The following is a 14,357-nucleotide window of genomic DNA, read 5'->3' as shown; positions in this document are numbered from 1 at the left end:
TTTAATAATGAAGGTACACAAAATTGCTGGAGGAACTCAGCGGGTGCAGCAGCATCTATGGAGCGAAGGAAATAGGCGACGTTTCGGGCCGAAACCCTTCTTCAGACTGTTTTAATAATGAATTATATTTAAAAAATTTCAGGAGATAACGACCCCTTATTTATTTAATTTATACTCCCATGCTTTTAAAGAAAACAAACTACCTGAAACACTAACAGAATCAACTATTACGCTTATTCCAAAAAAAAGATAAAGATTTAGAAGATCCGGGCTCGTACAGAGCTATATCACTTTTAAATACAGATCAGAAAATTTTAGCAAAGATTTTAGCAAGAAGATTAAGCAAATATATTAGTAAATTGATAAATCCTGATCAAACGCGGTTTATACCTAAAAGATACTCATTTAATAATCTGAGACGCCTGTTTAATATAATATACTCGCATAAAGTAGAGGAAGAAGATATATCAATTATTTCTTTGGATGCAGAGAAAGCATTTGATCAGGTAGAGTGGCAATACATATAAAGTACTACAAAAATTTAATATGGGAGAGAATTTTATAACATGGGTAAAATTATTATATGATAAACCGATGGCAAGAATTTTAACTAATAACATGTTATCTCAAAAATTTCAACTATCAAGGGGTAATAGGCAGGGATGTGCACTATCACCCCTGCTATTTGCCCTTATGATAGAACCCCTGGCTGAAAGTATAAGAATTCATCCGAATATTCAAGGCTATAATACCAGGGACTCAAAGAATAAAATCTCATTATATGCAGACGATATACTTTTATATATTACAAAGTCACAAACGAGCACACCAAATTTATTAAACTTAATAGAGGAATTTGGATCTTTTTCTGGATATAGAATAAACTGGAATAAAAGTGAAATCATGACATTAAAACCTCTAGAACCTACACACTTACTGAAGTTCCCCTTTAAAATCGCAACAGAAAAATTTAAATATTTGGGTATTCAGATTACTAGAAAATGTAAAGCATTATTTAATGCTAATTTCATACCTTTATTAAATAAACTTAATACGTTGATTAAATTTTGGAAAACACTTCCCTTATCATTATTAGGTAGAATAAATGCAATAAAAATGATCTTCCTACCACAATTACTATACCTATTTCAATCTATACCGGTATATATACCAAAATATATATTTTTTAAATTAGACTTCAATATTACTAATTATATTTGGGACTATAGATCACATAGAATCACAAAAAAATACTTATGTAAACCAAAAGAGGTCGGGGGACTTTCACTTCCGAATTTTATGTATTATTACTGGACAGTGCATATTAAGAATATGATTTATTGGTTGGATAATTCTACCCAACAGACAGAATGGATAAAAATGGAGAAGGAGGATTGCCATCCTTGTAATATAGGAACGATCCTCTTCTCCCCAAAAAAACTGAATAACACAATATATAAGAAGAACCCAATTATATATGGTACAATAAGAATTTGGAAACAAATAAAATTATCTTTAAAATTAAGAAATCTATCACTGTTAATGCCAATAGCGAATAACCCTTTATTTAAACCATCTCTTATTGATAAGACATATAACCAATGGGAAAGTCTCGGAATTAGAAGGATCGGGGATATGTACGAAATGGGAAACCTACTATCATTCCAACAATTACAATTAAAATTTAAATTGAAAAACAACCAATATTTTAAATATCTTCAGATTTGCGATTTTGTGAAAAAATATATACAAGGATATCAAAAAGTAACTCCTGACTTATTGGAAGAAGCAATGAATGTTGAAGCTGACTCACAAAAATTAATATCATACTTATATAATAGTATTCTAAATATAGACCTACCATCGACAGAGGTACTTAGAGAAGAGTGGGAACGGGAACTAATGATAAAAATTACGAAGGTTAAATGGGAAAAATACCTGATATATATTCACAAATGTTCAATTAATGTAAGACATAATCTAATTCAATTTAAAATTGTACATAGATTATATTATTCAAAAACAAGATTGAACAAATTTTATCCAAATATATCCGCCACTTGTGATAAATGTCTAGCCCAAAAGGCAACTATAACACACTCCTTAGTTTCCTGCATAAAACTTTATAGATTTTGGAATGATATTTTTGAAATATTTACAAAATTATTCAAGACAAGAATGGAACCTAATACTGAAACGATTATATTTGGTGTAATGGAAGATGGGAATAAATTGAACACATCTCAAAATCTATTCCTTAACTATGGTTTAATAATAGCAAAAAATTTAATACTTAACATTTTGGAAGGGTACATCAATACCAACGCTTAAAATGTGGATTGCAAGTATGTTGGACACCGCTCATCTTGAGGAAATGCGATTCCTCCTAATGGATAAATCAGGCCAATTCATAACGAGTTGGTCTCCATTCGTCGTTTTTTTGGAATCATATGGTGCAACACAATTGTAAAAAATAACTGTTTCAGGACTGGACGAGGGTTGGTCAAGATTATAAATAATGATCTCCTTTTTTTTATTTTATTTTATTTTTTCTATTTTCTCTCTCAACTTTCTTCATTTACTCGTTTTCTTTTTTTACACACTATATATTTCACATCTTTCCATCCTTTACTATCTAACTTCTTTTTCTTATTCTAATCTTTTTTCAATGTAAAAAAAAAAAAAAAAGTTGTACATAAAATGTATTATGAAAATATATATTAGGCACTTTGGTGCCATATGACTGTACTTACTTCTAATAAAATAAAATATTAAAAAAAAAAAAAAAAAGTCCTGCCATCCCAGTAATCAGTCTGGTGAACCTTCCCTGTACTCTCTCTATGGCAAGAATGTCTTTCCTCAGATTAGGATCACCCTCTGCTTCCTTCCCTGGAGCCAATTTGCTATCCATTCAGCTATCTCTCCTTGGATCCCATGCGATCTAACCTCCCAGAGCAGCCTACCATGAGGAACCTTGCCAAATGCCCTACTGAAATCCATGTACACAACATCTACAGCTCTGTCCTCATCAACCTTTTTGGTCACTTCTTCAAAAAAAATCAATCAGATTTGTGAGACATGACCTCCCACGTCCAAACCATGCTGACTATCCCTAATCAGCCCTTGCCCATCCATATGTCTGTATAACCTCTCCCTCCGAATACTCTCTAGTAACTTTCCAACTACAGATGTTAAGCTCACTGACCTATAGTTCCCAGCAGTTTCCCTGCAGCCCTTGAAAAGAGGCAAACATTTGCCACCCTCCAGTCTTCCGGCATCTCTCCTGTAGTTAAGGACAACTCGTAAATTTCAACCAGGGCCGCAATTTCCTCTCTAGTTTCCTGCAATGTCCTCGGATATTTCTGATCTGGCCCTGGAGATTTGTCTACCTTCATACACAACAGTACTTCCTCGACGGTAACAGTGACTGCTCTCAAGACACTTCCACTGACTGCCCCAAATTCCTCTGTCCTACTGTCTTTCTCCTCGGTAAATATAGAGAAATACTCATTGAGGACCTTGCCCATCTCCTGTGGCTCCACACAGAAGTGACCGAGAGGCCCCACTCTCTCTCTAGTTACCCTTTTCCCTCTTATGTATTGATAAAATCTTTAGGGATTGTCTTTTATGCTACCCGCCAGAGCTATCTCCTAGCCTCTTTTTGCCCTTTTGATCGCCTTTTTCAGTTTATTCCTTAGTTCCCAAAACTCCTCCAGGGATGCACTTGATCCCAGTTGCCTATACCTGTCCCATGCTTCCTTCTTGTTTTTGATCAACGTCTCAATTTCCCTCATCAGCCAAGCTTCCTTACGTTTGCCTGCTTTGTCCTTCACTCTAACGGGGACGTACATATCCTGAGCTTTCGTCAGCACACTTTTAAAAACATCCCACTTGGCTGATGTTCCTTTCCCCTCAAGTGACCTGCTCCAATCAACTTGAGCGAGAACTTCTCTCATGCCCTCAAAGTTGGCCTTACCCCAGTTGAGCATAACATGTGGACCCTCTCGGAATTTAGAAGGATGAGAGGGGTTCTTATTGAAACATATAAGATTATAAAGGGTTTGGACCCGCTTGAGCAGGAAACATGTTCCCGATGTTGGGAGAGTCCAGAACTAGGGGCCACAGTTTAAGAATAAGGGGTAAGCCATTTAGAACGGAGATGAGGAAACACTTTTTCACATAGAGAGTTGTGAGTCCTTGGAATTCTCTAGATACTTTCAAGAGAGCTAGATAAGGCTCTTAAAGATAGCGGAGTCAGGGGATATGGAGAGAAGGCAGGAATGTGGTACTGATTGGGGATGATCAGCCATGATCACATTGAATGGCGGTGCTGGCTCGAAGGGCTGAATGCTCTACTCCTGCACCTATTATCTATTCTCTATTGTCCCTATCCATAACTATCCTAAACCTAATCGAACTGTGGTCACTGGTCCCAAAAGGCTCCTCCACAAACTCATTAACTTGCCCTTCCCAATTTCCCAATACTAGATCCAGCGTCGCCCTCTCACGTGCGGAGGCCTCCACATACTGCTTAAGAAAACTCTCCTGAACACTCTTGAGCAATTGCACCCCATTTAAACCCTTCACACGATGATTTTCCCAGTCTATATTGGGAAAGTTAAAATCTCCTACTACAACCTTATTTGACCTGCAGCTGCCTGCAATCTCCTGGCATATTTGTTCTTCTAATTCCCGTACACCCCCAACAAGGTGACCGTCCCTTTCTTGATCCTCAGCTCCACCCATATAGCCTCACTAGACGAACCGTCCGTAATGTCACCTCTGATCACAGCCATAACATCCCCCTTAACCAACAATGCGACACCCCCCTTCCTCTTTTTCCCTCACCCGTCTCCCCTGATGCTCCTGTACCCCAGAATTTTGAGCCGCCAGTCCTGTCCCTCCCTTAACCAGGTTTCAGTCATGGCTACAACGTCCCAGTCACTCGTACCTATCCATGCCCTAAACTCATCTACCTTATCCATCAGGCCCCTTGCATTAAAATACGTGCAGTTTAAAGCAACCTTCCTTCCTCACTCTCTGCCTTTCAGCTGCCTATTCTGTCCACTAACTTTCCCCACACCACCCTCCATACCAACTTCTCACCTCTCACGTGCCTCTGTCCTGGGCGAGATCCCACCCCATTGCCAATCTAGTTTAAACCCTCGCGTGTAGCATTCGCAAACCTGCCCGCTAGGATGTTGGTCCCCCTCCAGTTAAGGTGCAACCCGTACCTTTTGTACAGGTCACCACTGCCCCAGAAGAGATCCCAATGATCCAGAAATCTAAATCCCTGTCCCCTGCACCAACTCCTCAGCCACACTTTAATTTCCCCCTATCTTCCTGTTCTTACCATCACTAGCACGAGGTACTGGAAGCAATCCTGAGATCACTACTCTGGAGGTCTTGCTTTTCAGTCTCTTACTCAATTCTATAACCTCATGTTGCAGAACCTCCTTCCTCTTCCTACCTGTATCGTTTGTGCCAACATGCACAACAACCTCCGGCTGCTCCGCCCCGCTCGAGGATGCCATGCAGCCGCTCCGTGACCTCCTGGACCCCGGCACCAGGGAGGCAACACACCTACAAACCGATACGTCTTTGATGTGTGGGAGGAAACCGGAGATCCCAAAGAAAATTCCCACGCATGTCCCAGGGAAAACGTAAATTCCGTACAGACAGCATCCATAGTCGGGATCAAACCCGGTTCTCTAGCGCTGTAAGGCAGCAACTCTACCGCTCCACCACCATGCCGTAAGAAATAACATTACTAATTGTTGCTAAATGTGCACAGAATTGTTAGCTTACTAAATATATGTGGTTAAATCCTATTAACAAATATCTGTACATCACTGGTTAAGTTTTAACGTGCTATATTGGACTGCCAAAGTAATAAACTTGAGATAAAGACAACCGAGTCATGATCATTATAAAGATTACAGATGGCTGTGGTCAGAGGCTAATCCAATGGCATCACTTTGTACATCAACAACTTAATTTTGCACAGGCATTATTTCAAAGGCTCAAAGATAATAATCCATTATAGGGGTCATTAAATCAGATGGTTCAAGCTGTATGCAGATACCCAGCTCTGCTTTTACACATTCTATCTACTTTAGTGTTTAACTGTAATGAATTGTTTCATAATCGATTCCATCTTCTTTCCATTAACAGACTTCAATGTTCTCAAATCTGTGGAGGGAACTCATTTTCCAGAGTTTTAATCATTGAAAAAACGAATGCCAAATTTGTTAAATTAAATGAGCCATGATCACCGAGACAAAAATTCAATGTATCATGCCAAATTAGGCTTATTTTAATAAATCACATCATTCTTTTCATATTTAAATATGCCCATAAGGAAGTACAAACTGCAAATAAAAGTGTGTCTCAAAGGCACTTAAAAAACCACCTTGTCGAAAATGCAAGCAAAACTGCCTCGAGCATTTTGTCTTCAAAATCTCGCATTTAATGCATGTTATTTCTCTTTAATTAATACCTATTTTAAGTATTTTTCCATTAATATTTTTAAACTGTAAATGCTTCCTCATCTTATTGGTTATTCAATGTGAAGAACCCAATTATTTCAATTTATGTGAATTTAATAACCTTTGATCTGCTATAAATATCCATGTTCCAGCATGATTCCTTAAACATTCCTTAAAATGTTCTAAGTATAAGGCACCTCTCTATAGGTGCCGACAACTATTTTCAATATTTAATTTATAACATTTTGCATGCATCAAAGGAAAGCAGAATTGAGATTTAATGTGCATAAAATGGCCATTAGCATATTAAAGAGGCCGATTAACGCATTAATCCAGGCTTTGCTGTGTGATTTTCATACATTGCCACCATTTAAAACTTCACAGTGTGAAACTCTTAATGTGGCTAATCATAAGGTTTTATTTTCTTTTTTTGTGTGTGACAATGGCAATATATGACAATGGCAATATAAAAACTTACAATTGGTGTGATAAATATACTTTATTAAAATGTAAGCATTCATTTTACATATTACATATGTAAATAAAAGTTCAAAAATGCAGATGGTGTAGATCATTCAATCACACTGTTAATAATTATTAACAAAGTTCTATGCAAGGGTGAGTATTCGATGGTGTTAAATATAAGTCAGGCAAACAAACTCATCGGAAAGAGTGCAGAACTAAGAAAACAAGAGGTAGAAATACAGAAAGTCAAACAACTTTTATACTTCCTACAGTGCAGACAAATAGAAGGGAACTCATTGTGATTTGTATTACCAGTGTGAGATTATCTGTAGTTTTTCCAACGGTCTCTATTTGGTCTCTTCATTTACCGAGAGCAATGCCTCCAATGCTTCCACTGTCACTTTTAATTTGCCAATCACCAACGAGCTGTCCTGGGGACCGACAACTGTAAAGAAATCAGAATACCGTGTCCTAAATATTTATTACAGTGTGGAGTCAGAACCATGCTGTTTAGTACATTTCTTTAATGATCTGAACCAATTTTAAGCAATTTGAAACAAGACATTCACTCTCCATTATATAAATAAAGTGAACAGCTAAACACAAAGTGCTGGAGGAACTCGGCAGGTCAAGCAGCATCTGAGGAAGGATAGACAGGGGATGGTTCAGGTCGCAACCCTTCTTCAGCTTGAAAAAGGGTCCCGAATCGAAACTTCGTCTGTCCATTCTCTCCCCAGATGCTGCTTGACCCACTCAGTTCCTCCAGCTGTGTTTCGGTCAAGATTTCAGTGTCTTGTATCTCCAACCTTAATTTCTTTGCTCATTTCGATGTGGATGACAACAATAGGCAATCTGAGATATTTTGCACACTGTTGGTACAAAGGAATCAGGTCAGATACTGAAAATTTAAATGAAAGTAAAGATAGATACAAAATGCTGGAGTAACTCAGCAGGACAGGCAGCATCTCTGGAGAAAAGGAATGTGTGACGTTTCGGGCTGAGACCCTTCTTGAGAAAGTAAAGATGACCTTTCTTTCCCTCTTAACAATGTTTCTGAAGAAGGGTCCTGACCCAAAACATTATCTGTTACCTCCACAGATGTTGCCTGACCCGCTGTGTTTTGCTCAAAATTCCAGCATCTGTAGTTCCTCCAGTCTCTCTTTCTTACCTCTTAAATTGGATAAAGGACCTTTTTTTCCATGAGAATGATATCTTCACTCATTTCCTGCTTCATCGCATTTGTGCAGAATAAGGTTTCATGAATAACAATGAAATAATTGATCAGACAATTCAATTTATACAAAACTTGGGAAAGAACTGCAGATGCTGGTTTACACCAAAGATAGACACAAAACGCTGGAGTAACTCAGCAAGATCCTTCTGCAGACTGAGAGTCAGGGGAGAGGGAGACTAGAGATATGGAAGGGTAAGGTGGGCAAACGACAAATCAAAGCAGACAATGACCAAGGAAATGTAGAATGGTTCATTGTTAGCTTGTTCATTGTAGAATGTTCCCCTCAGCTAACAACAAACCATTCTACATTTCCTTGATCATCATCTGATTTGAACTGTCACCCCACCCTCATCTATCATCTTTGTCACCTCCTCAAATACCGATCAAGTTGGTACAACTATTTAACCCTTTCTCTTCAAAATTGGAGTGAATCCAACCCCTTGGATGATCTCCAGTAGCTTCCCTACCTCTGACATGAAACTCTATAATCCCAGGATTAGTATCCATATATTATATACCCTGGTCTATAATTTCCTGGATTAGCTCCCCTTCTGAAATAAACTAATGTCTGAACAACATTAGCTACTCCCCCGTCCACCGGGACCTTGCCTGAGGCCAGAAAAGATGCAAAGTAATTTGTCAAAGCTCCCACAATCTCCTCTTGTGTCTCTCTCAATAACGTGGAATAAATCCCACCAGGTTTAGTTTAGTTTAGAGATACAGCGCAGAAACAGGCCCTTCGGCCCACTGAGTCCGCACCGACCAGCACACTAACACCAGGAACAATTTACATTTTTTATTAGCAAGCCAATTAACCTATAATGATGCATGTCTTTGAAGTGTGGGAGGAAACCGAAGATCTCAGAGAAAGCCCATGCAGGTCACGGGGAGAACATACAAATTCCATACAGACAGCACCCATGGTTAGGATCGAACCCAGGTCTCTAGTGCTGCAAGGCAGTAGCTCTACCGCTACGCCACCGTGCCACCCCGGTCCTGAAATTAATTGGGATTGGAATTGTGGAAAGTAAGAACCTCCAAAAATGCATGATATCCCAAAAAGGCTATGAAACTCGCTGTGTTCCTTATGGGCCTGTCCCACTTAGTCGACTTATTAGGCGACTGCAGGAGACTATGCAGTCGCCACATGGTTGCCACATGTTTGGTAAGCAGTAGTTTTCAGAACCAAGGATAACCGACCGGTAATGTTAAATGTCCGCCGGGATTCACAGCCGTGTATCTCTGGCTTCTTAAAAGTTGTCTCCACTTCTTCTCCCCCCTTCTCTCCCCCTTCTTCCCCCATCTCCCCCCCTCTTTTAAAGGACTTACCGTACACCGTGCTTTAGCCGTCTTTTTAAAGCGCCAACCTTCCTGTTCATCGCGGTGTGTGTCTGTTTCACCTTGGCTTTGCACAGTGTGAATTTTTTAGACGGCGCTCCCCCTGCTTGCCCTGTTCCCCGCCTGCATAACGGGCTAGTGAAGGAAGCAATGTGTTTGTGTGTGTGTGTTCCACTCTGACAGTCGCCGTTCCAGTTGTTGGTTTTTCAGGCGACTGCCGTCAACTTGACAGTCGCCGGCAGTCCGCTGAAAAATCGCCTAAGTGATTATAGCCTAAAGCCCATAAATCTCTTAAAATAAATGAGGCTTCCATGCAGAGATGTGAAACAAAAGCTTCTTGGTAGTATTCAAAATAACGCACTCAAAAAAACAAAGCATTATCAATGAAAAATTGGTCTGGAAAAGCCAAACTTACTCAAACAAAATATAGAACAGGGAATTGTCATGAGGTCACAGTAGGCATGTGCAATATTGTAACCATTTTCTCATGTTATCTTTAGTTGCACATCACTTTAATGGAAGTAGAACTTGCATGTGTGAAAGCAACTTATCAATAAGTCAAAATAGTATTTTCATTTTTAATGGAAATCTTACTTCTTTTGCTCCTACATACCATGCAAAAATAAAAAATATATGCCAATTTCTTTATGCTTTTCACCCAGCTTTTGCAAAAACATGGAAATACACTTATAATATATACTTCTGATTGCAAGCTGTATAAAAAGTACTTTAAAGATATAGCAGATAGCTTGATGTATTTTTTAAATGATTACAGCTGATAAGTTGATGAGCAGAAAACTTATCAAAGATAGAAAGCCTGTGCATTAATTGCCTCAATATATCAAGAATTTATAAATGTACAGTTAGTCCCAAAGGGCTTAGTGCTTCAGTGGAAAGCAGAAACTGAATGAATGCTTTCCAAACAATATCCCATTGTTTAGAGAAGATTACACTGGAAATATATTTTCAGTTTTTATCTTTAGTTTAACTCCTTGAAAACTTTAACAAATAACCACCTTGCACAAATCTCAATGGTATTTTATAAATGGTTTATCATATTCAAAATCTTGATTAATTTTCAAGTTTCATATACTGGTCAGAACTGATTTCATTAAGCAGTTTTTTATTACATCATTCACTATGTGATATAAAAGAAATCACCACTGGCTGTTAACTCATTCCAGAGACCAATATCTTCAGTGATTTACATCAAAAAGCAATAACATAAAAGGTTATGGCTTGCTGAGATCACAACTATTGTCTTCACTCTGCTTATTGCATTGATTGACTGACTGATGGATAATGCGTGTAGTGCCACAGGAATACTATAAAGCAAAGGGAAGAATTCATAGATTCACCATATATAGCACAATTATACACGTACCTAAAAAGAATATGTGAAAATGCACACCTCCAGATTCAGGGACAGTTTCTTCCCAGCTGTTATCAGGGAACTGAATCATCCTACCACAACCAGAGAGCAGTGCTGAACTACTATCTACCTCTTTGGTGACCCTTGGACTTTGGATGGCTTTATCTTGCACTAAACGTTATTTTCTTATCATATATCTCTGCACCGTTAATGGCTCCATTGCAATCATGTATTGTCTATCTGCTGACTGGATAGCACGCAACAAAAGCTTTTCACTATACCTCGGTACACGTAACAATCAACTAAACTGTATGTTTGCAATTTACAGAAAATCACAAACAAGATACATCTATTTCCACTGTCAGTGATTTTCAGGTGAATGTGTCGGAAGCTTGACCCTTGGAACCCACTTATATTTTTGACCATAGAACATACCCAGAACAGTACAGCACAGAAACAGGACCTTTGGCCCACAATGTTCGTGCCTGACCTGATGCCAAGTTAAAATTAATCTCCTCTGCCTGCACGTGACCCAGATCGCTCCATTCCTTGCATGTCCACTTAGCACGAGGAGTGCAGGCCTATGATGGCCACTGAGCACATACTAATATCAACATGGCAATTGGAGTGTAGGAAGGAACTGCAGATGCTAGTTTATAGCAAAGATAGACACAAAATTCTGGAGTAATTCAGCAGGTCAGTCAGCATCTCTGGAGAAAAATGAATAGGTGGCGTTTCGGGTCGGAACCCTTCTTCAGACTTTATAAGGCTATTGGACTTTGTTTAGATTGGTGGAAAGGAGGGCTTACATTATCACTGACTTTTCTTGGCTAGTGTTCCCAACATATTGGTACTGGTGCACTTCACAAAACCACCTTCAAATCTCTGCAGATATCATAGCATAAAGCTTAATGCAATTTTCCTCACAGCACTAACTCATGTTGGCTGTAGCCCAGAATTCCAAAAGGAAATGTTGGTGTTGAGGCATTCATACCAAGCAAATCCCAAACCGCTGTTAAAGCCAAGACACCTTGAGTGACAGATTTCCCAGATTTACACTGGGATTAACCCGCCATAGACAGGAGACAGATTCTTTCTTAAAGGATAAGGATTTTTTTTTAAACTACGTTTTGGGTGGGCCAAAGGTGCTGTTATTTTTGTGTAATTTGTGCATTTAATTAGCATTTTTTAATTTTCATGGTCAATAAGTTTAATTTCTAAGTTTAGGTAAACATAAACTCCCCTCCCCATCCCCTCCTCCACTGGTCGGTCAACCAGTTCCACGGTTTGCAAAGATGTATCCCTTTTGGGATCATCTATGGAGCAAAGGAAAGAGGCAATGTTTCGGGTCGAGACCCTTCTTCTCGACCCGAAACGTTGCCGATTTCCTTCGCTCCATAGATGCTGCCTCACCCGCTGAGTTTCTCCAGCATTTTTGTCTACCTTCGATTTTCCAGCATCTGCATTTCCTTCTTAACATCCCTTTTGGGATCATATCGTTCCTAGCCAACAATCAGCCTATTAGGAAACGACACTGCCTGAGAACATCTGTTGCTGGCTCTGCTTTGGACTGGTCTTTTCCTGCTTCCAGTCCCTTCCCCCCACAATCTGTCTGAAGAAATGTCACCTATCCTTCTCCAGGGATGCTGCCCTCAACACCAGCAAAACCAAGGAACTGATTGTGGACTTTGGAAGGAGTAGAATGGGGACCCACAGTCCCGTTTATATCAACGGTTGAAAGGGTCAAGAGCTTCAAATTCCTGGGCGTGCACATCTCTGAAGATCTTTCCTGGTCCGAGAACACTGATGCAATTATTAAGAAAGCACATCAGCGCCTCTACTTCCTGAGCAGATTACGGAGAGTCGGTTTGTCAAGGAGGATGCTCTCTAACTTCTACAGGTGCACAGTAGAGAGCATGCTGACTGGTTGCATCGTGGCTTGGTTTGGCAACTTGAGCGCCCTGGAGAGGAAAAGACTACAAAAAGTAGTAAACACTGCCCAGTCCATCATCGGCTCTAACCTACGTTCCATCGAGGGGATCTATCGCAGTCGCTGCCTCAAAAAGGCTGGCAGTATCATCAAGGACTCACACCATCCTGGCCACACACTCATCTCCCTGCTACCTTCGGGTAGAAGGTACAGGAGCCTGAAGACTGCAATGACCAGGTTCAGGAATAGCTACTTCCCCACAGCCATCAGGCTATTAAACTTGGCTCGGACAAAACTCTGAACATTAATAGCTCATTATCTGTTATTTGCACTTTATCAGTTTATTTATTCATGTATTTACGTATATAATGGTATATGGACACACTGATCTGTTTTGTAGTCAATGCCTACTATGTTCTGTTGTGCTGAAGCAAAGCAAGAATTTCATTGTCCTATCAAAGACACATGACAATAAACTCTCTTGACTCTTGACCTGCAGAGTTTCTCCAGTATTTTGGTATAAATCACCATCTGCAGTTCCTTTTTATTATTGTAAATGTTAATATTGAATTGCAGCAACTTTAAACATCTAACACAACTGTTAAATTCCTTGACTGGTTTAATACTAAGTTTGTTGGGTGCAGTCCTGTAATGGGATCTCAAGCATACGATACGAGAGATTTCTCCACTCCTGAAACCTTGTTACAGATGTCTACAAGATCCAGAGACCCACCGGGATTCCACCATTTTTTTTGTATGGGTGGCTGGCAAAAGATTTGGCTCAAAGTTTAACTGCCCACGGCGCAGCTGGATTACAGGAAAATTGGCTGCACATCAAAAGATTTATGTGTGTGGGCAGCAACTTAATGAACCCAGGCATACACTAAACTGTAAAAACTCATGAGCACATCTTTGGTGTGCTGATCTCTCTGGGCCATAGCAGTTTGGTGCAGAAATGTAATTTCTGAGGCTTTGGGGGTAAGCAGAAGAAAAATGGCACGCAAACTAGTTTCTGCCAATTTTAGCCGTTTCAATGTTAACCAGCCATACTGCATGGGAACAGCCCTTGCCCAAATTGTTCATGACAACCAAGATGTCCATCTATGCTAGTCCCATTTGCCCACATTTGATCCATATCTCTCTCCACCGTTCCTATCCATGTATCTATCCAAATGTCGTTTACATGTTGTTATTGTACCTGCCTCAACAGCCTCCTCTGGTATATACAGACCGTTGGGAAATTAAATTCCTCCTTTTGCAGTGTAAATACCCGTGAGAAATTAGATTTCTCCTTTTACACATGAAATTAGTTTGGCAATTTAAATTCCCTCACCACTTATCCTAATGCCGGTTTATGGGCAGTGTTTTCAGTTTATCTAATAACTGGCCTGTCAGGAAACTCAATTTTTTCATAAGGTTAGTGACTCCATTCAAATTACTTATGTCTGCATTTATACTCTAGGCTTTGGTTAAGTTTGGAGAAACAGCATGGAAATAGACCCTTCAGCCCACCAAGTCCATGCCAACCAT

At 39.5% G+C, this 14,357-nt stretch overlaps 1 protein-coding gene across 2 annotated transcripts in view; it reads right to left on the bottom strand.

The window, feature by feature from the left end:
* Positions 1-6,941: 6,941 nt before the first annotated feature.
* The window catches only part of rpgrip1l (RPGRIP1 like), a 111,738-nt gene continuing 104,322 nt past the window's right edge, over positions 6,942-14,357 (bottom strand). For both annotated transcript variants that reach the window (XM_033036326.1, XM_033036327.1), the window contains one exon: positions 6,942-7,398. In XM_033036326.1, coding sequence (XP_032892217.1) covers positions 7,301-7,398 — 98 coding nt within the window. In that variant the 3' untranslated portion in view covers positions 6,942-7,300. The remainder of the gene's footprint in view (positions 7,399-14,357) is intronic.

This window comes from Amblyraja radiata, chromosome 17 (assembly GCF_010909765.2).
Source record: "Amblyraja radiata isolate CabotCenter1 chromosome 17, sAmbRad1.1.pri, whole genome shotgun sequence".
Lineage (NCBI taxonomy): Eukaryota > Metazoa > Chordata > Chondrichthyes > Rajiformes > Rajidae > Amblyraja > Amblyraja radiata.
This window is presented reverse-complemented; position numbering and strand designations above follow the sequence as displayed.